Source organism: Trypanosoma brucei, chromosome 10 (assembly GCF_000210295.1).
Source record: "Trypanosoma brucei gambiense DAL972 chromosome 10, complete sequence".
Classification (NCBI taxonomy): domain Eukaryota; phylum Euglenozoa; class Kinetoplastea; order Trypanosomatida; family Trypanosomatidae; genus Trypanosoma; species Trypanosoma brucei.
The window spans coordinates 404,285-424,237 of NC_026743.1; the positions used below are offsets into that span (position 1 = coordinate 404,285).

Genomic DNA, 19,953 nt, shown 5'->3' on the forward strand with positions numbered 1-19,953 from the left:
ATTTCTTTTTGGAAAGAGTCAATGAACTTGGCAAATTCTCATTGTATCGGACCCGACAGTCCTGATGCTGGTCTGGCACCTTCCTGTAAAGGGTGCCCAAATGCTTCTCTATGTGCTTCTGCACCCAAAGGTCCCGATCCTGATATTGAACTTATCAGGCAACGGTTGTCTGGTGTTAAGCGGAAGGTGCTAATCGTTAGTGGGAAAGGAGGTGTGGGGAAGAGTACGCTTACTAAAGAGCTGGCTTTTGCCATTGGGAAGAGAGGACTCAACGTTGCTGTCGTTGATCTCGACGTATGCGGGCCCTCTATTCCACGTTTGACGGGCGCTCGGGGGGAAAATGCACACTACAGTGCCACTGGTATTGAACCGGTGATGATCGATGAAACGGTGACTATGATGTCCATGCACTACTTTCTTGAAAATAAGAATGAAGCTGTGCTCTTTCGCGGGCCCAGGAAGAATGGCGCTGTCAAAATGTTTCTGAAGGATGTAATTTGGAACGATGTTGATGTGATGCTGATTGACACCCCCCCTGGGACGTCAGATGAGCACATCACTACTGCGTCTCTTCTTCAGCAATGTGGTGGCGTCAGTGGCGCTGTTTTAGTAACCACACCCCAGATGGTTGCAGAGGCTGACGTAAGACGGGAGGTAAACTTCTGTCAAAAGGCAAAATTGAACATAATGGGTATTGTTGAAAATATGAGCGGTTTCGTGTGCCCTAACTGTGGTAGTGGCTCGTTTATATTTCCACGTACAAATACGCGGGGTGCTGGAAAGCGCTTAAGCGAGGAGTTTGGAATTCCTCTTTGGGGAGAAATACCCCTTGATCCAAAGCTGATGAGCTCGTGCGAGGAAGGTACCCCTCTTGCAGAGTCTGTCGACCAAAATAATCCAACGCTTGATGTTTTGAACTCAATTTCGAGGAAACTCATTGAAAGTTTAGCGATGGAGTAGTAGTATCAATATGCGGTTTTAACGTTGTTTCTGCAGTATTTTTGGAGAAGTTTTTTGCGCAGCAGCAATGTTGTGAATTTTTATCGCAGTCTCTTAATGATGTTGTTTAAATGATATCTCCTGATTTTTTTTTTTTGGCGGTGTGTTCCTTTTATCTGATTCTATTGAAGTTCGCTCTCGTTGGTCTTGTTTGAAGTACTTGGGTGATGCTATTATAGTGATGTCGGTAGTGGCGTCCTTCGTTGCAGAGTGTGCACGGAGCGGTCGCTGGGTACGGGGCGTTATGGCTCTTCATAGCAGTATCGGTGCAGAAGACGCGAGCATCGGGAGGGCGCGTCTCCGGTTAGCGTCCAGCATCTTAAGGAAACATTGGTGCGCTGCTTTGCCGCTAATAAGGCCTGAAGATGTGCAATATGTGGATGACCTTGCCCGATTGGTGCACGAATGCTCGATGTGCGCCGAGGTGCCCGCGGATGTATTTGACAGTGCAGTTGTTAAGTTGCTAACGCGCGCTCGAGGAAAAGATGAAATACAAACCCAATTATTTCTGTCCGCAACCAAGTGGACAAATTGGCATCAAGCGACTCGATTCTTCACCATGTTGGATACGCCAGGGGCATTGTGCAGAGATTCGCTGATGATACTGTTGATGAACGCTCTTGGATCTGGGAGCATATCCAAACAACACACCATCGGTCTTATCCTTAGCCAGTTAAAACTCACCAACAGTCGCCATATTGGCAACGGAAGGCGTGATCACCTATCGTCAATCTCTGCTGCTAATGCTGCGCACTCGTATATAGAGAAGGGTACTGATTTAGTGAAGGTTTGGAGTGCGTTGCGGGAAAGGGATGGAATTAGCACGAAGTTAGTAATGAGTCTCGCAAGAGCGGCAATACAAGGTGAGCGATGTTCATGGAAGTTACCCCTATCCATCCACGGCAGGAATAGGGTCGTTGGTGATTCTACTGAGGTGCTATCAAAGATGATTGCTATTTGCTGTCCGCAACACTGGAGAGCTGCTCTCGGTCATTTTGTCGTAGAAGGGAGGCTTGCCTTATGGCTGGCCTCCCGCTACAGTTGGGAAGCCGGGTTAGTTGTATCGAAGTTGGTTTCGATACCGCGGCGTGAAAAGTACGACATACTTTGCCGATGCGCAATTCCTTTACCCCAGTTGAGGGGCATTGCAACGGTGGCCGGGGCAAAAATAAGGTTGAGCAACGCATCCAAAAGAAGCATTGCGGTGCGTCTGGCCAGTGGTTACACAACTGAGGAGCTACAGCTGAGTGCTTTTGCTAAAGTATGTCAGAAAAATGGGGATTGGGAAACGTCCCTTTCCCTCTTCCATCGTGTCGCTACCGAGGAATTCCAACAACGTGCGGTTCAGTGTATCCTTGCACACTGCCCCGGTTTCGGGGTGAAAAAGTTACTTCAGCTGGTGAATGAGCATTGCCCGGCTAACACTTGGACGACGTCAATGCTAGTGAAGCACTCCGATGACTGGGTGGAGGCCCTGTACGTTCTTCGCCATGTGATGGCTCGCGGGACGCGTTGCAATCCACAAATACTGAGCGCTTTTATGGACGTGCAACCACCGGTTGACGTTGTATCGACTGTGGTCCGTAACACCACATTTGCGGGGCGCAGTGAGGGTATTATGAGACGCCTTGAGATCCTAGAGATAAGTGGAAAGAGCCCGCAGCATTAATCTTCTCTGGGGAATCGACGCATATATATCCGTATTCGACAAATTCCTAACATGTGAAAACAAATGCGCGTTGACTTGGTGCTCTGCGCTGTGGACGTGTGCACATTGGGGGGGGGGGGGAGGGAAGCGACGACGATAAGGAGGGAGTGCTCACGTCCCGTTGCAGTAGCCACTTGACAACGTTTCAGGAGGAATTCCCTCCCCCCGAAACAGGGGTTTCTTTGATACACTGCACATTGGACTTCTGTTGGATCCTATTCGTTGCCGATATTCTAAATATCCGTTTGTCGCTACGACAAAGGGGAGTACGGAATGTGATGTGCCCACTGTAGGTGGCTTCGTTTCGAAGTTGGCTGGCGCCACTATAGCGTGTGGATGAACGGTGCCTTTCGTTCTTTGTTTTTGTGTGCTTGCAGCTACTGACTCCCACCGTATCGATTGTAACAAATACTAACAAGTGATGTGATAGAATTAGCAATGCGCTGCATCGTCCACATCGATATGGATTGCTTTTATGCTCAGGTGGAAGCTGTGCGGCTCGGCGTCGACTGCCGAACGGAACCTTATGTTCTTTCTCAGTGGGGCAACCTTATAGCAGTAAATTATCCTGCACGCAAGTTTGGAATTGGTCGGTTTGACACTGTGACTGATGCACTGGAGAAGTGCCCTCACGTAAAAATTTCACACGTCGCCACGTATGCCGCTGGAGAGGTGGAGTATCGCTACCACGAAAATCCCAGTAAGCAAACGCACAAGGTAGCCCTAGAGCCTTACAGAGAAGCTAGTCGGAAAATATTCCGCATTTTAGATAGTTTTGATGGAGTGGAAGTTGAAAAGGGTAGCGTGGACGAGGCATTCCTCGACGTAACGAAAGCTGCTCATATGAAGCAAGGTGAGATGGGATTGCTCTCATCGCAGGGTGAGCTCCGCCTGGAGGACGTTGCAGATCCAACTACAATTGTGATTCCAAGCCGTCAGGCCGAAATCGCTGCGTGGCTCAAAGAACACGGAAGGGAGTTTAGTGATGTGTTTGACGTAACGCTACATCCCCAACCAACGGCGGAGAACATGTCACTTCTCGCTGCAGCCTCTCGTGTTGTGTGGACCATACGGCAGAAAATCTATGATGAGCTTCGTTATGATTGCTCCGCAGGTATTGCACACAACAAACTTCTTGCTAAGAGCATCTCAGCGCGCCATAAACCGAACCAGCAGACGCTCTTGTTTCCTGATTGTGTTGCCTCTGTTATGTGGGATTTACCCTTCAAGAGCATTCGTGGATTTGGTGGGAAATTCGGCGAGGTTGTTCGACTTGCATGTGGTGGGAAGGAAACGTGTCGTGAGGCTTGGCTACATTCCCTATGCGCGATGAGCAAGTTTTTTGAAAGTGTAGGAGATGCAGAATATGCATACCGTCGCTTACGTGGCTATGATGAGGGGAAAATAAGAGAGCGATCTATTTCAAAGAGTTTGATGGCATCAAAGGCGTTTAGCCCACCGTCGTCCACTGCAAACGGTGTGCAAAAGTGGGTCACGGTTCTGAGCGGCGAACTTTCCGCCCGCTACGAGGATTTCTGCAATACATACGGAGTAAAGGGACACTCATTCAATGTGAAGCTAGGCAACCGCGGCCTTGACCAGCCGAGCAGTGTTGCAAACAAAACCTTCCCGCTGCCGGAACTTGTGACGCCGCAAACACTCGTGTCCGCTGCAATGCAGTGCGTCACGGCAATTATGGCCAATCGACCGGGTGTAGTGGTAAATGCGGTAATGCTCACCATTGGATCATTTAAGAAGCAGGAAAGCGACGAAAGCGGGGTCCGAAGCCAGCAAACGACCCTTAGGGATTTTTTTAAATTGAAGAACCCCGGGAAACGTGAGCGAAATCATACTGATGAGGCCATGGTAATTACCCTATCGTCCTGCCCCTCCTCCCCCGTATCACGTGAATCATTGAAGAGCACCCCAGGAACAAGGGTGGTGTTTGATGTGGAGGACGATGGGGACGATGAGGAGAGGGAAAGCGGAGAGAAGGATGTACACATCATTGACTGACTTACAAGTCCTTTGAACCGTATTGGTAGATCTTTCGCTTACCGGATAGGGGCTGTTCAGACCTAGTCCTGTGTGGGTGATGCTGGGTGTAACGGAACAATTCTGTATGACACTACAATATTTATCCACTTACGATGTCCCCCTTTATTTTTCGGTTTTTCCCCCCTATCAAGTCTTACACTTAGCATCCATGAACATCTACAGTTGGGAGAGCTCAGCTAGACCCCAGAAAGGTAAAGCCAAAAAGGCTGGGACCATCGTGTTTCACCCAGATGAGACTGTTGATCTCTCCTTCAACCGCCTTCAAAAGGAATATCCACTTGACAAGACCGAGCACCCAAACTCTCAAAAAGCTTCGGAGGGGCAAACAGAACGGAAAAAGGCCCCTTTAATGACTGCTGGGACAGCCAAAAATCTCGTAAAGAGGATGGGGTTCGAGGCTCTACTTCCCTGCCAAGCACAGTGTTACCGAGGCGTCTTTAACCGCCGTGACGTGATTCTCCACAGCCGCACTGGAAGCGGTAAAACATTGGCCTACGCTCTTCCCATCATCGAACGCCACCTCATAATGAGTTCATTTTCTCCTCCCGCGTCGACTGGGCCATTTCTTCTAATATTTCTTTTCAGCAACGAGTTGGCCGCGCAAACGAAGGGTGTGCTCAAGAAAATATATCCCAAATTGAATATACTCATCGCCGGGTTTGACAATCTTGAAGTTCGGCGCTGTGATGTTTTGATCGGGACTGTTCGCTCTCTTGATGAGGCAATTCGAGGCAGGTTGAGTAAGGAATCTACCAGAGGGGAAAAACGAACGCGTTCTGGTAGGGCAAGGGAAGAGGAAGAGGAAAAGGAGGAGGCTTATTGTGATGACCCTGGCACCGATGAGAGGGAGGGGGACTTCGCTTCATCCTCTGTTAGTGCTTCGAATGTATGTGCCATTGTCGTAGATGAGGTGGACCTGACACTTGGGCCACGCTTTTCTAACATCGGGCGGCGCATGCGGAATCTTCTTAATTTCATACGAAAAGCAAACGGCTCACTGGCAAAAGGGCTATTGACGGATTACCGTGCTCACCACTACGTGCTCTGTGGGGCAACGATTCCAAACTGGGTGGTGAAAGCGGGGTTTCTTGGAGTGAAAAAATACTACTACCAGCTTGTGACAGTAGGGACTGCCAAGTTGCCAGAGAGACTGGAATGCTTCTCCATGTATTGTCCGCAGAAAGCCCGTGTGGACAGGGCCGTACAATTGCTTTCCACGGGAAATTTTGGCCGCACCGTAGTTTTCGGAACCAGGAAGCAGGTGCTAAAGATCGAGAGTTTTCTTTTAACGCAAAACCTGCAATTTTCCTTCAGTTCGTTGGACCCTGGCAAGGATGAGGTGGAGAGGATCAAAGCGATGGAAAATTTTAACAGTGGTGCAGCTTCGGTTATCTTTTGCACAGACCTTGCGGCCCGTGGATTGGATTTCATCGATGTACACATGGTACTAATGTTGTCGCTCCCGAAACACAATATGGCTGTTGAAACATTTGTACACCGGGCGGGCCGCACTGCGCGGGCCGGGCGCCCCGGTAAATGCTTACAACTGCACGATGAACATGAGGACGCTGCCATTGAAGCTATCGAAAAGAATGCACACATCGTTTTCAAGAAATACATTGTTGGTGGTGAAGGAAAAGGTAGCGTCGCACTTAAAAGGATCAAAAAGGGGAACCTTACACCTCCTAACGACCAGGCGAAGACGACATTCACGCTTACCGTGAAGAACCCCTTCAGGTCTACAAAGCCCGATGCCGTTGTTCCTACTGCCCTGGATGTACTCAAAAAGAATATTGGATCTCTCTTCAGCAACGTCTGCAACGTCACGGAGGATGTCAGTGGGGAGATCGTAACGTTTGAGTACCCGGCCAACAGCTCGCATGAAGTGAGGCAGAAGCTGTGGAAGTTTTCATTGAAGGAAGTCACACCACAAAATTAAATGAATGTGGAAAATGGCTGCCCCCCGTGCCACGTTTAAAAACTAACTTAACGAGAGAAAAGCTGAATTAACCCATCACAGAGGGGACAGCGGACAGTAAGCAGAAAAGTTACGATCTCCTTCCTTTCATTTCTTACTCTTACTATCGCTCCCTTTTTTTCTCAAAATCCGTTCAGTATTAGTGATCAGGAATCTTACGCTGTCGGTGCTTGCGGCGTGCGCACCACGGTTCCCTCAGCATATTCCTTTTTCGTTTACACTTTTTCTGGCCGGTGCGCATTTGCACCCCCTACACACACTTAGTTTTTTGCATAGTGGGCTGCGGGGAGTGGAAGGCAAATCAAGGCGTCCGATGTGGCGTTGCTCTACTCTACTTCACAAAGGAAGCCTGACGGCACTTTTGCGTGACGTTATCAGGTGCACTCAACCTTGCGGCATTCCCTTAGGCGATGTTGAGATAAAGGCAAAGGAGCACTTTTTATCACTTTCTAACGGTGAGCAGGAAGAGTTCCCTTTGGCATTGAAAAAAGCCCTTCTTGAAGCAAACGATGCGCACTACATCGACGGGGCAAAACTTTACCCTTGCAACTGGGAGAGAGTAGTTCAGAGCATTGCGGTTGAAATGCCCTGTGAAGGACTAACTGAGAAGGGCCTTGTTGACCGAATTTTGGAGTTCGAACCGCGTTTCAATATGGAGAGTGCGTCTTTGGGGGAGCCGCTTAGTGAGTGGATGGCGCGGCGCTTTCCCCACATCATTCTGGTCTCACGTTCTGCTTCGACTGGGGTACCGGTTTATCGTCCGGTCCGGGGAAAACTACCGGAAGAGGTTGAATGTATCGCTAATGCGCTGCAGTTGTTGGGCCGTGAGAAACTTCCCGTTTATACCGACTTCGCTCTCATTGCTCCGCTCCTGCCTGCGACGGTATGCCCTACGAGGGGGAACTGGGTGGCGTTTTTGGAACGGGGAAGTGTGCAGTGTCATTTTGATTTGGATGTGGATGTACACATCCGTCTCTCACCCAACAGCATCCCTTCTACGGTCTGCGTCGACGGTACCACTGTGGAGCTAGCCCGCGTAAATGAGGTACTGGCAGCCAATGGTTTGTCCGATTCTACATGCTCGCTCAAAGTCTTCCGAAGAGCGGAGGACCCGGTATGGTCGCAGGACGATATTGTTTTACCAAGTTTTCTTGAACCAGAACACGCCATTGGGGCGGCGATCGCCTCGTTGGGAGCTCGAAGTTGTATGAGGATATACATTTTGTGTGGTGATTCAGCAGTTGAACGATACAAAACCGGATTACTGGATCTGTTGCGTTCTGCTGAGACAGACGTTAGAATATTCACGCCGTGTAACGCGGGCTTCACAGACGGGGCTATTAGTTCGGGGGTGGATCGTCGGGAAAAAACTGTGGGGAAAAGTTGACCTTGGGGAGCGAGCCGTCGTGCTTCAACTTGCCGCACTGGCTTGTCTGTTTACTGTGGCGGTACGTTGCAGAGCTTGTGAAAGTTTTTCTGTGTATGCGGCCAAGTCCCATTTTGTTTTTATTCGTTGTGTGACTTGTTTACCATTTGCCTCCTACCATTGCTACCCTCTTGTTCACTCATCTAAGTTCGACTACTTACGCGTGCAGACGCGCACAGGCGACACACCTTAGTCCAATGGATACTTTCCAGGAGAAACTGGACGCCCTTCAAAAGCAATCCAAGGAACAGATCGCAGCGGCTATCGCAGCCATGAAAGGCGCGTGTCGCGGAGGAGCGGAGCCCGTGCGAGTGGCAGTAGCGATCGGTAGCCGATTAACTCCTCTCAATATTTTATCGTCTTTTCCAGTCGTCTGCCTACTGGACGCCATGGTGATGGCCAAAGGTGACGAGACTGTTGCACAGGTGATGAAGGAATTTTGGCGGATTTCACCCTCTCTCTTCGTTAACTATGCGACCACTGATGAGGGGCTCCGTGATAAGGTGGTTCGCGTCGTGCAGCGCTGGGGCAGCAAGAAACTCATTGAACCACCAATGTGCGAGAAACTGCTGGGAGCGATAAAGGGAATTAGGCCTGATGAGGCAAGCAGCGCAGAAGAGGGCAAAGGGGAGAAGCGCAGTGATGAGGCGCAGAATGGGCGTAAAGGTGCTGTCTTCACGAGGTCTGAGGTATCGGGATTCTGCGCTATCCTTCACAGTTGCACAAAAATGATTGAGAAACTCCCACCCCATCGGGCCAGTATGTACATGGAAGTGGCGCAGAAGGAAATGAGTTCGCACGTGCCAAACAGACCGGCGCTCCTTTTCTTCCAGGGGCTGCACGCTGAGTTAGGTAAGGAACTCACGCTTTACAATAGCAATGCGGTCAAGAATGAGCACCAGTTAGCGCAGGCGGTGAGTGGCGGCCCTTCCGCTAAAGAAGCCCTTGGCAATCTGTTGGACAAGCTGTCGAAAGATCACGCCTCTCCATCTCTCGAGGCGGGGGACGGAAAGGGACATGCCTTTCACGTTGTGCGCTATATAACGCCCTTGCAGTCTGATATCTGCCAGCGCCTGTCCCTGGCGCGTCGCGCAGGTTTCGGTGACTGGTATCGTCGCCCCAAGAACGAATACCATTACCCCAAGAGGGAAAGCAATGCCCGGAAAGTTTTCCGCGCTCCAGCCGGGGCCGGGCCGCTAGTTAGAACATGGTTCCCAAGCGAGCAGCAGTGGATTAGTGAGAACAATATGGCCTCGCTTGGGCTATTCCGTGAACGCGACCCGGACAAGGAAAGGGAGTCCTCCAGTTTATACGCTGTGGCGAGGAAGCGAGATCGAGACTGTTAGGGGGTCACTTTTTTGGTTTACTTCCCCACCCGCCGCCACGGTCATTCGCTCTGCGGGCGTGTGCTTGCGAGCGGTGCGGTGTGCCTCGTCAAAGTCCTCGTTTGGTGGAACCCCCGTCCATCCATGAATCGAGTGGCTGTTCGCTTATTTCCCGCTTCAACACTGTTGGGGGAAAGTGGTGGAATCGGTGGACGTGTTCCGGTGGCGAACGCGCATGGTGCCGTTAAGTTGTTCATTGTCAACTGTCTCTGCTTCTTTTCCCTTTCGATTCAAACGTCTCCTTTTTCTTCGGCTCTCTCTGCGAGGTATCGAAGGCTTGCCATGCGCGCGGTGCGGGCCTTGACGGGAGGCCAGCAGGCGGTGAACGAACTGGAGGTCTTTCTCCGAGCAGTGGCTGACACACAGCGCCGGTGGGCCAAACGAATTGCCGCGCAGGAAGCGAAGGTACGGCGCTGCATGATGGTCGAGGACCACTGCAGGAAAAGGCTGCGCAGAAGCGTCCTCCGCTTCACTAACGAGCGTCTCAAGCGCCTGGTCAGCACAGATCCTCTGGGGCACGTGGAGCCGAAGCTCCCCCCAGCCTCCGCATTTGGGGCGTTCGACATACCCCCTCATTGCGTCAATGGCTTCGGGGTGTTCGTCATGGCCAAGCTTCACGAATTCCCATCGTGTGTGCTCGACGCCCCGCGTGTGGGTGCCATCGCCGACCTCCTCGCTGCTTGGGAAATACTCCCGCCCTTCAAGAAGGAGCGGTACGAAGCATACGCTGAAAGCGTGAGGGATGTGACCACAGCAACCGGAACGGCTAGCAGCTCCGGCAGCTCAACCAATTGTGAGCAGCGCACGGCAGGAGTTGAGGGCGATGCCGGCACACCAACGAACGAGAACGAGGCCGCTGCTTATGGGCGATTTGTGCGTTGCGGAAGGCGGCAACTGGAGGCGGTGCTGGGTCCCGTGAGTAGCGCAGCGTGGTTGGGGATTGCGACAAGGGAATGGGAAAGCTTGACCTTACGGCAAAAGCGTTGCTACTTATCAAAGCGGACGAAATGAAAGAGATGGCACACACACACAACACCCTCCTTCTTACCTCATTTCGTATCCATAAAAGGGTGTGGCCAAGGCGTTGGTTGCTATTGTGCCTTTGGGGGCTGTCGACCTGGGGTGTAAATGGATTGTTGCGTGTTTACGAAGCGTGTTGTTTGACACGGGTCAAGAAGAGGGCATTGTCACTTCATACGCTCAATAGAGAAAACGAGCGCATATGTTCCGACAACGGGGTGTCGGATGTTTTCTTATTTTTTCATTGGTAAGTTGGGAGTTGGGAGGGGGGGGGGTACCGATGGATACGAATTGGCGCTTTCCCTGCTTTTCGACCAGGACGATACACACTACTGGGGTTGTATTTGAGTGACGCGGAAATGAATAATCTGTTGCAACGGACCGCCGCAAGCACATGCCTTGTCTGAATGTAAGTGTGCTCGGTTTGCCCCAGGTATTGCTTACGCCCCTCGATTTGGGGGCGCGTTTTCGAGGTTTTCGTTGGACGGCTGCCGGAGGCAAAGCGCTATTGCGTTCCCTTTGTTATTGCCATTCGCTTTCTTGTGCGCGCTATGCGGCATCAGATCCTGCGACCCGCCTCCCTGGCATACTGCTGATGGGCTGCCCGCAGTGGCACCAAACCCTCTTTTTCCCCGTTACTTGGTCTACTTTCCTTTTTGCTACTTCACATTTTGGGCCGTCGCGCGAGGGGCGCGGCGGCCTCGTATGAACCGAAGAGTAGATTTCATATGCCAGGGCAAACCGCAGCTTCCTTTTCCTTGTGGCTGGAGCTCGTCGAAAGGAACGGAAGGTGAAGTACCCGGTTGCGGTTTCAGACGGCACTACCTTCATGCCTTTCAGCATGTGCAAGACGTCGCCGACAGGCGGTCCGCGCTCCGCGACACCATCACAGCGACGGGGAGGGCTCCCAGCGGGCACGGAAGCAGCCACTTTGGCGGGGACTCGATGGACGACACAGTTGGCGTACCCAGCCGCAACTTCCTGAAGACTGATCCTTTAAATGGGGTTGCGCACGTGGAAATAAGCGTCGGTAGGATCTTTTTTGGCTCCAAGTCCGTTGCCGCTTCCCCCGATGGTCAAGCAGGCCCCGCTAACACTGAGGGAAGCGATGGTAGTGAAGCCCAGTTGGCACAACGCCGGGCCCCAGATCGGCTGTGTCGTCAACAGCGCCCAACACTTCTCCGCCCCTGCACCCTGTAGGGCAAACCTCCACAGCATTTCTCACTAAGAACAAAAACCCGAGAAAGGGGAGAAGAGGTAGCGCAACACAACAGGGCAGCCCAGGGGGTTGCACCAACCTTTGAAGTTCCCATTAAAAGTCCCCATTCCAGGCCCGAAAGGACAGGACCACCCCACGCAATCCCTTTAATCTCCCAACAAGAAGCGGTGACATCACTTTTTTTTAAAAGAAAAAACAATCTTAGAAAATTCAAAGGTAGATTCTCAATACACCTATAGCACGGGGTGGAAAGGGGCGGAAATCCATACACTACTAAAACGCCCCGAGAGGGTGAGCCATGCAGATGTGTAAATGCAAAATCATGCAGGCGGTCACCTCACTCCACCCTTTCCTTCCCGCGTTCCTCGCGAATGTTTTGACACCCTTGGTATCGAGCGGTGTTACCACGATGATCAGATTCGTACTTGGGGTCTCACGTGGACAGTCCCCGTACTTTACCCTGCGTCACTAACCTCCCTGTGCCCCTGGCGGCCTCCGGCTTCGACCTGCGCCGTGTTTTTCTCACTGACGACCAACATTCCAGGGAGCCAACGGCAGAACTGCGTTTTAACTCCATCAGAAGAAACAGCGGCCACGGACACTTCGCTTAAGTTGAGCCAGTGAAGACGGGTTAAGGTTTGTCGTCCCAGCGCCACAAGCTACTATGCTCCGGTGTTCTGTTTACCGGATGCGACGGGCGGGAAAGCGTGGCCGGCACGTGTGTCCTCCAACTCTTCACTTCGACGTGTCTCTGTACATACTGCGTCGGGTTCCACAACGGGGAAAGCATGTGTTGTGTTCAGCTCCTTGGCTTGCTCCTCCTGCAGGGTGCTGCCAGCGGGCTTTTTCCGAAGTTCCACTGCGGGCAGGGTGCACAAAGGACGTGAACCCTCCTCATCGACCTGTCGAGATCCAACCCGGGCCCCATCAGATTCATTATCTGGCGAAGCACTCGGAGAGCGCGGGTCCGTCCTGGCTTCACTGAGTTTAGCACTTGCGGTTCGTTTGAATGGCTCCACGGCGGGAAAGGCTTGTGTGGGTCGCGGGTCACCTGGTGACGGCGCTCGCGGTTCTCCTTCACAGGTGTCGGGTTCTCCGGGAACCGCGCTGGACCCATTCCCCTTGGTCTTCTGGACTTGCCGCTGTTGAGTGGCAAGGCGCGGGGCATCGGGGACGACTATAGGCAAAGCGCTCGTAAACGGCATTTCTTTTCTACCATCCTTCAGCTGAGGATCGCTGGAGGGTTTAACGGGCTCCATGACGGGCAAAAGATGGGGGGCATGCGGTTTCTTATAATCAGACGACTGTCCTGCTTCGGCGGCTGGTGCTTCAATTTCTCTTTGCAGTGGAGCGCCGATGTGGCATACTTCTTGCTGGCGTTCCCCATGATCAGGGATTTCTACGAGAGAACCTTCCGGGCCAGCGCTTTGTCCTCTTGGAAAATTTTCCGTTTTCATAGCGCCTTTACGTTGACCTACGGATTTCGGTGCCTTCAGCGCTTGAAGCGGAGCAGTCCACTCGTTTATAGCAAACCTTGCTTTGAAGGCCTTAATCGAGCAAAAGTCGCAAAGTTTAAAAAGTCTACCACCGTTAGTCAAAAGAAAGCATCATCTGAACCACACAAAGGAATAAGAGCACACCACTACCACAGAGATGCTCTAGTGGAGCACACGAACGCCCCCTTTCCATTCTCAACTGCAGCGAAAGAAAAGGGGAAAATAAAACTGTCAGCACATACGTACCTTTTTATTTGTGGTAGATGGAGCGCAGAAATATATATATATATATATAATCAGTAGACCCGCGTTGTTCCCCGTTGCCATTTTTCCGCATCCGTATGTGAGACCTTTCTAACAAAACAACGGCATGATAATCTATGAGGCCAGGCCAGTACCGTTGAAAGGGGTCTGCCACTACACCATGCCTTGCAACTAGGATGCGCGATATCAGCCCCGGTGCCCTTTAAGAAAAGGCGTTCCGGTCTAATGTGAACATGGCGAGCAAATGGATGCATCAGCGCAATGGGAGAAGAGTGGTTGATAGGAAAGCTCCACCCCCTCCAACACAAAAAGGTATGCGGCACATGGCTCGTGAAATTACAAAAAAGATCCTCCACATACCTTAAGGGGGATGCGTCAAGTAGTCGTCCCGAAGGGACGTGCACACAAACATTTTACTTCTAAACATCAGTGCTGAGGAAGCTATCGCATTCAATTACGGTTTGTAACCGTATTGGCCGATACAAATTACCTGTGGGGACTCACAAAATTATCGGTGAGGTTCTTTGTGCCGGTGTTAAAGCCACGGGGACGACAAGAGCGTACCTTCACTAACGGCTCTCTGCTACTGGGCCGTTCCAAGGCTCTGTGTCTTGGCGCGCCTAGATGCGAAGTCACTCACGGCACCAACATCCAGATTTTCTTTTCTTAAACCCTCGACGGCTCTTGAAGCAGCTGGTACCAAATCTGTTTCTTTCACTCACCGCGCCACCTTCGCGGTCTCAGCCTCATACGCCAACATCCTTTTTGAACCCTCATTGATTAGGTTTGGGTTTGCCTTAAAAAAATAAGCACCCCACACAGCCACTTACATCAACTTCACCCCATCGCTTTTTTATGTCCTCGGTATTTTACATTGTGTCATTATAATTTTCATCGTGAATAGAAGTGATACACCGCATGTTATATGCACCGAGTTGCCTCCCAACCAATATACTCACTAACTTAACCCCGATAACCACCTTCCCACCCGGTTAGACCCCCCCCCCCACGCTCTTCGCAGGTGCTGCTCTTTTTTTTTTTTTTGCCAATACTAGGCACGCAAACAGCGGGTTGCCACTGTCAAGCACCGGGAAATTGTTATTAACTTGAAGAATCTGTCGCCCACGTCACGGACTTGAACTATTAAATCTCTAATCCACGCAAACGCGGAGAAGCAAACCAACAAAGAACCCCAAGGCCCTCCTTTTCCCCCAGTTGTGGTTTCGAACGTTGAAGAACTTCCATTTCGCTGTTACCTCTGGTTTACCTCTCCTTTTTTTTCCAACGAGATCACGCGCACGGGTAACCTTACCTTTGGTAATGTTGACAACAAACCCTCATCTTCCACACCGTGTTCATCCTACGTAGTGGAAACTCGCTTCTAAAAAAAAAAAAATGTAGTCTCCACAGAAATATAAGAGCTGTTTATTACACTCATCGATGTCGAGGATGCCCCATGCTGAAGTTGCCCACGCAGTGCAGATGTTAAGTTTGAAAACGTATGCTCGCAACTCCGAATAACAGTGACGACAAACGGTGCCTGCGTCAGGAAGTTTGAACCATTCCCCTCACAGTCCACAATCCTCCTCACGTAATAAGATAGGTATAAAGTTTAGCGCCCACAGTTCAATCATAAATCGGCATGGAAATGTGCAATAAGCACATAGAGTCATTCAGAAACAACGGAACATAATCTCAGCATACGGCGGCTTCAGCCAGCCAGCCATCCACACACACACACACACACACACACACACACACACACACACACACACACACACACACACACGTGCGTTACTGCATCGGTTAGTACACGCCAGGAGTAATATATATCGAGCAAGGATGCGTAAAGATAGCAGACTCGGAGGTGATGAATATACGGCGCACCGCTTGTGGGGTACGCTTCTGTAAACAAATGAATGCCACCACGTACGCGACGGGCGCAACAGATATGATACACACAAGTTGAGGGAACTAAAGCCCTTTTGAGGGGATACATATCGTACAGTACCTTGCATGCGTGCGACTCTGTAGAGCCATCGGCTACGACTACTGACGTACCTGATCGCGTAGACTCATACTATCGACGATTCAAGAAGCAACTCCTCTTTCCATGACTCGTGTAAAAACAAAATAGCCACAACTTTGTCCCTCCACCTGGTGGAAGGGATGCAGTTCACATACTGCGTACAACCCTAACCCTTTACTGATAGTTAATGCGTAGCAACAACCACTGAGAAAAACACAATAAGGAATTCATCACATCTCACACTGTCACATTCCATTGAATCTGAACCCCTCATTGAGATTACACCCCTCCCCCATTTAGCACCCAACACATATCATCTAGCGCTAATGCGTCTGCTGTACTTCCAATAACAAGTAAAGCTCCACACATCTAGTGAAGTTGCATAGTGCAAACACCCTCCCATGCTCAGTGTAATCTTTCGTTAGGTCATCGCCCCTTTTGGTGTGCATACGAATCCTACCTAACTGCACCTTCACATCTTATTTTTCACCCCATCCTACTCAACCGTAGTACACAACGAACATACCCCTTGGTCATTTACCATATCTATTAATTATAAAAATAATTCAAATAATTGTTGTCACTCTGCGTCCAGCACAGCTCATCCAGTTCGGATATGAAGGTGCAAACGAGTGGAATCGCGAAACCGCACGTGCTGCCAGAGCAATAGGAATTTCTCCACCCAGAGGCGTCATGAGCGTAAGCCTGGTGTATGATCCTTTCAGAGTGTATTTTGGAGCCGAGGAATTTATTTGAGCGATATCAATAATCACTTCCCCCAGCCAGCCGGTTCAAATTACATCAACACTCAACTAATATACGTATAAACACGGATATCTCACGGATTATTAGTTAAGTATGTCGCAGTTCCATTGCAGTTGGAGCATGAGGAAAATTAAGTGAGTATCCAATAATGGACCAAATCATACACAACATGAGCACCCTACATCCACTCCCTCTGAGCCTAACCTTAGAACCACATAGCAACCCGCCGCACGGGGGGGGCATCAGCAGAGAAAGTCTGCGATGTTCATATATATATATATATATTTCCATTTTCGCCCTCTTTTAGGCGAAACTTTGTAATACAAACATCGTTCAACACGAGGATGACGAAAATGTTATTGAGTTATACTCAACAATTTATTGCGGCTCAAACACGGCTTGAGCGAACACATCAGCCGTTAGATTGCGATAGAACCTGCATGCGCTAACTTCTCACCAAGCAGACAAAGAAAATGCGGAAGCACAACGACAGGTTTACAAGGGGTTGGATATATAATACAAAATATCGGATGATATCACCGCTGCCTTAGACGACCTCTATCCACAGTCCCGCCCAGTAAACATTAATAACTTTACACACACGCCACATTGTCGACGATACCATTAAAAAGGTAACGGAAACACTACCGAAGGACAACACACTGCGAGAGATCCCGCCTTTCAAAGGAAAGAATGCAATATATTCTCCCGTCACAGCGTCAACTTGCACAGCGCAATAAAACCTTACACAACAACCGCTTCTAAACTCATCTATAATCACTCTTCATTTACATTCGATCATTAGCGCAACACCAGCGATGGCAGTGACAACACAACAAAAAAAATACTCAAATTTAAACATGAACCGTTCAATATCGGAGGACAAGTTCCAAATTGCAGATACAGATTTTTAAAGTTAAAACATACATAAGTACTATTCAATGAAGTTTCAAATTATCCAAATCATCAATACATTGGAAATGACTACGCAGCGACACGTATTCATTCAAAAACAGCATCCGAAACTCACCTAAAAAAACAAAAAAAGAAAAAATAGGTAGCACCGCCGCTCCACCTACAAGTAAATCAGCTACTGAAGGTGGGAAAGTCTCTCCAAATGTGAGTTTAACCGCCACTGTGAGGTAATAAAGCAACGCCAGAAAACACACTTTATTCACTTTCCCTGATATGTAACAAAAAAGGGCACTAGAAATAATAAACAGCTGAGAACCTCCGAGCAACCTACCAACGAGCCGATTGCTGTGCAAAGCTAGTGGAATTACGCTTCTCTGCATTTTCCAGCAACGATGTTTCAGACCTAACATATCCCACTTCGAAGGTACCACCGCACAAAAAACATACCGTATCCGATGCGGCACAGCCGCCTGCACACGAAAAATAGAAGTACAAACAAACTTTTGGTCACCACACGTCTGCTCCTTTGGAAGCAGCAGCGCTCAAGGTACACCAAGCTACCTCACAACACCCGTTCATACAAGTAGCAGAACGAAATAAATGAGTAGCACCACAGTGCAGGACGTGAAGCAACGCAACTTAACCCACACAACGAAGTTTTGTCGCGGCAAGCGTCCCATCACGAGAATAATAAAAGAGGAGTCCAATTCACCAGCAACTGGACGGACGCCCCATACCATGCCCAGCTCTTCCTTCCACCGCCCCACTCGTTGTGGTAACGACCCAAACGATGGAGCCCTTTCCGACGGGGAAGTTCCTGCGGCACAACAGCCACACCCCGTAGAGCTCGCCAAGCTCCACACACACCAACACAGGGGTCCTGAAACCACGAGATCTAACGGGGAGGGGCACAGCTCCCAACCTTCTTTCCTGAGTGGGAATAAAGCCTTAGTTAGCCTATCCAAAACAGGCGGTCAATCAGATTAATGTTCGCGTGGGCCCCAAGCAAATCATGCCAAAAAAAACTATACGACCTCCGAATTGTTTACTTCGGAGCCCCCCCCCCCCACCTCCGTTTTGTTTACCACCAGCTCTGACCAAATTCCTCCTCCCAAACGAGTGGCACCCCCTACTTCGGCACACCTGAGCGGTCCGCGACTGGTGTATTCCCCAAACCAGGCAAGGCTTCGGGGCCCGCTCAACCACGCGGTAGGGCACAGAGTCGTCGGGAGGGAGAAGTCATTCATGCTCGCCTTACAGAAGCACGTATTGGTCCTTTTAATAACCCCTTATTATTATTTTGGGGGGCATGGCAATACGATGATGTTACTTAACTTCCTGTGTTGGACGCATATTGAAGAGTAAAAACGAACGATAAAAGATGGTGCGGTTCGCCACAGGCCTCCTCATTCAAACCAGTATGGGCGTGGAAGACGGTGCCTTTGAGAACTACTCTGCAGTTGCCATAATGAAGGACGGTTAGCCACCGCAGTGCAAAATAGGGGATTTGGAATACCTGCGAGGGCCCGTCGACTCAACATTGAAATACTATCCTTTCCCCCTCTAGGTGACGAAAAGTCAAAAAAAAAAATGTACTTATTCCACCGGGCCGTCATTGTCCACGAACGTGTTGGGGGCACTCGACGGCGAAATTATCGTGCTGGACTGAAGTTCTTTTGAGAACTGAGGTAATGCGATCGAACCGGAGCGAACAGCTACAAAGCACTTCTCAATAGTAGGTTGCCGCGAAAAGGGCTTAGTTCGGACGATGTTGCAATTCGTGCGGGTCCGGTTCCTCTTGGGCATCTTCTGTTTATCACGCGGGAGTGAACTAGCAGAGGGACACGTGTGGTCCTTCTCTTGCATGAGGGTCCTAACTTCGGTTGTGACTCCGTATAGGAATTTGATTTGTATTGAAACCAAGTGGTTTTCAGCAAGAAGGATGCCCGGTGCATGTTTTCAAACAGAAGAAATCAAGGGGGCAGAGGGAGGCTCCTACACGAAGAAAAACGAAGCGTGTGTGCGATGAGGGAATGGCTCGAAAGGCTTTAATTGTAGACTATTTCTGGCGGTTATCTTAACGTTCCTGTGTGTGTGTGTGTGGCATCTAAAGGCAGTGGTGTGTACGAGTTCCACCGCCAGAAACAAACGGTAGTAACTACCTTCCCGTCCCTTCGGTTCATTTTCACTTAAATGCTCTGCTGATGGTGACTGCAGTCGACGCTCAACTCGGCCGTCGGAAAGCACACCGCATAGCCTCCAAAAGGCAGTGCTTTAACACCGGCACAACGTCAGATCGCGTCAACAGTGGTTAGGGTGGCGGTCTCACACAGACGGTTAAAAAAAAAAAACGGCAGCTCTTTTCCCACGCTGCGAATCACCTCCTCCAGGTTCTGGCGTTCCAAACTCCACAGCTGCCTCATCTCATAAATAGGTGAACAAAAGGACCAATACGTGCTTCTGTAAGGCGAGCATGAATGACTTCTCCCTCCCGACGACTCTGTGCCCTACCGCGTGGTTGAGCGGGCCCCGAAGCCTTGCCTGGTTTGGGGAATACACCAGTCGCGGACCGCTCAGGTGTGCCGAAGTAGGGGGTGCCACTCGTTTGGGAGGAGGAATTTGGTCAGAGCTGGTGGTAAACAAAACGGAGGTGGGGGGGGGGGGGGGCTCCGAAGTAAACAATTCGGAGGT

General features: G+C 50.3%; 14 protein-coding genes across 14 annotated transcripts; 10 read left to right on the plus strand and 4 right to left on the minus strand.

Moving 5' to 3' along the window:
- Positions 1 to 21: 21 nt before the first annotated feature.
- Positions 22 to 960, plus strand: TbgDal_X2010 (nucleotide binding protein, putative; the record flags this gene model as incomplete). The annotated part of the gene is made up of 1 exon (XM_011779084.1): positions 22 to 960. The coding sequence occupies one exon, from the start codon at positions 22 to 24 to the stop codon at positions 958 to 960; it is 939 nt and encodes a 312-aa protein (XP_011777386.1).
- A 220-nt stretch (positions 961 to 1,180) lies between these two features.
- On the plus strand, positions 1,181 to 2,668 carry TbgDal_X2020 (hypothetical protein, conserved; the record flags this gene model as incomplete). The annotated part of the gene is made up of 1 exon (XM_011779085.1): positions 1,181 to 2,668. One exon carries the CDS (start codon positions 1,181 to 1,183, stop codon positions 2,666 to 2,668), a length of 1,488 nt encoding a protein of 495 aa, XP_011777387.1.
- A 477-nt stretch (positions 2,669 to 3,145) lies between these two features.
- TbgDal_X2030 (DNA polymerase eta, putative) lies at positions 3,146 to 4,723 on the plus strand (the record flags this gene model as incomplete). Its single annotated transcript, XM_011779086.1, has 1 exon — positions 3,146 to 4,723. One exon carries the CDS (start codon positions 3,146 to 3,148, stop codon positions 4,721 to 4,723), a length of 1,578 nt encoding a protein of 525 aa, XP_011777388.1.
- A 79-nt stretch (positions 4,724 to 4,802) lies between these two features.
- TbgDal_X2050 (ATP-dependent DEAD/H RNA helicase, putative) lies at positions 4,803 to 6,704 on the plus strand (the record flags this gene model as incomplete). Its single annotated transcript, XM_011779087.1, has 1 exon — positions 4,803 to 6,704. The coding sequence occupies one exon, from the start codon at positions 4,803 to 4,805 to the stop codon at positions 6,702 to 6,704; it is 1,902 nt and encodes a 633-aa protein (XP_011777389.1).
- Positions 6,705 to 7,056: 352 nt separating this feature from the next.
- Positions 7,057 to 8,130, plus strand: TbgDal_X2060 (hypothetical protein, conserved; the record flags this gene model as incomplete). The annotated part of the gene is made up of 1 exon (XM_011779088.1): positions 7,057 to 8,130. One exon carries the CDS (start codon positions 7,057 to 7,059, stop codon positions 8,128 to 8,130), a length of 1,074 nt encoding a protein of 357 aa, XP_011777390.1.
- A 236-nt stretch (positions 8,131 to 8,366) lies between these two features.
- On the plus strand, positions 8,367 to 9,515 carry TbgDal_X2070 (hypothetical protein, conserved; the record flags this gene model as incomplete). Its single annotated transcript, XM_011779089.1, has 1 exon — positions 8,367 to 9,515. The coding sequence occupies one exon, from the start codon at positions 8,367 to 8,369 to the stop codon at positions 9,513 to 9,515; it is 1,149 nt and encodes a 382-aa protein (XP_011777391.1).
- A 123-nt stretch (positions 9,516 to 9,638) lies between these two features.
- Positions 9,639 to 10,565, plus strand: TbgDal_X2080 (hypothetical protein, conserved; the record flags this gene model as incomplete). The annotated part of the gene is made up of 1 exon (XM_011779090.1): positions 9,639 to 10,565. The coding sequence occupies one exon, from the start codon at positions 9,639 to 9,641 to the stop codon at positions 10,563 to 10,565; it is 927 nt and encodes a 308-aa protein (XP_011777392.1).
- Positions 10,566 to 11,279: 714 nt separating this feature from the next.
- Positions 11,280 to 11,774, plus strand: TbgDal_X2090 (T. brucei spp.-specific protein; the record flags this gene model as incomplete). Its single annotated transcript, XM_011779091.1, has 1 exon — positions 11,280 to 11,774. One exon carries the CDS (start codon positions 11,280 to 11,282, stop codon positions 11,772 to 11,774), a length of 495 nt encoding a protein of 164 aa, XP_011777393.1.
- A 331-nt stretch (positions 11,775 to 12,105) lies between these two features.
- Positions 12,106 to 12,417, plus strand: TbgDal_X2100 (hypothetical protein, unlikely; the record flags this gene model as incomplete). The annotated part of the gene is made up of 1 exon (XM_011779092.1): positions 12,106 to 12,417. One exon carries the CDS (start codon positions 12,106 to 12,108, stop codon positions 12,415 to 12,417), a length of 312 nt encoding a protein of 103 aa, XP_011777394.1.
- A 38-nt stretch (positions 12,418 to 12,455) lies between these two features.
- TbgDal_X2110 (T. brucei spp.-specific protein) lies at positions 12,456 to 13,250 on the minus strand (the record flags this gene model as incomplete). Its single annotated transcript, XM_011779093.1, has 1 exon — positions 12,456 to 13,250. The coding sequence occupies one exon, from the start codon at positions 13,248 to 13,250 to the stop codon at positions 12,456 to 12,458; it is 795 nt and encodes a 264-aa protein (XP_011777395.1).
- A 335-nt stretch (positions 13,251 to 13,585) lies between these two features.
- On the minus strand, positions 13,586 to 13,807 carry TbgDal_X2120 (T. brucei spp.-specific protein; the record flags this gene model as incomplete). The annotated part of the gene is made up of 1 exon (XM_011779094.1): positions 13,586 to 13,807. One exon carries the CDS (start codon positions 13,805 to 13,807, stop codon positions 13,586 to 13,588), a length of 222 nt encoding a protein of 73 aa, XP_011777396.1.
- Positions 13,808 to 15,226: 1,419 nt separating this feature from the next.
- TbgDal_X2130 (hypothetical protein, unlikely) lies at positions 15,227 to 15,571 on the minus strand (the record flags this gene model as incomplete). Its single annotated transcript, XM_011779095.1, has 1 exon — positions 15,227 to 15,571. The coding sequence occupies one exon, from the start codon at positions 15,569 to 15,571 to the stop codon at positions 15,227 to 15,229; it is 345 nt and encodes a 114-aa protein (XP_011777397.1).
- Positions 15,572 to 17,285: 1,714 nt separating this feature from the next.
- On the minus strand, positions 17,286 to 17,672 carry TbgDal_X2140 (hypothetical protein, unlikely; the record flags this gene model as incomplete). Its single annotated transcript, XM_011779096.1, has 1 exon — positions 17,286 to 17,672. The coding sequence occupies one exon, from the start codon at positions 17,670 to 17,672 to the stop codon at positions 17,286 to 17,288; it is 387 nt and encodes a 128-aa protein (XP_011777398.1).
- A 190-nt stretch (positions 17,673 to 17,862) lies between these two features.
- TbgDal_X2150 (hypothetical protein, unlikely) lies at positions 17,863 to 18,249 on the plus strand (the record flags this gene model as incomplete). Its single annotated transcript, XM_011779097.1, has 1 exon — positions 17,863 to 18,249. One exon carries the CDS (start codon positions 17,863 to 17,865, stop codon positions 18,247 to 18,249), a length of 387 nt encoding a protein of 128 aa, XP_011777399.1.
- Positions 18,250 to 19,953: the final 1,704 nt, after the last annotated feature.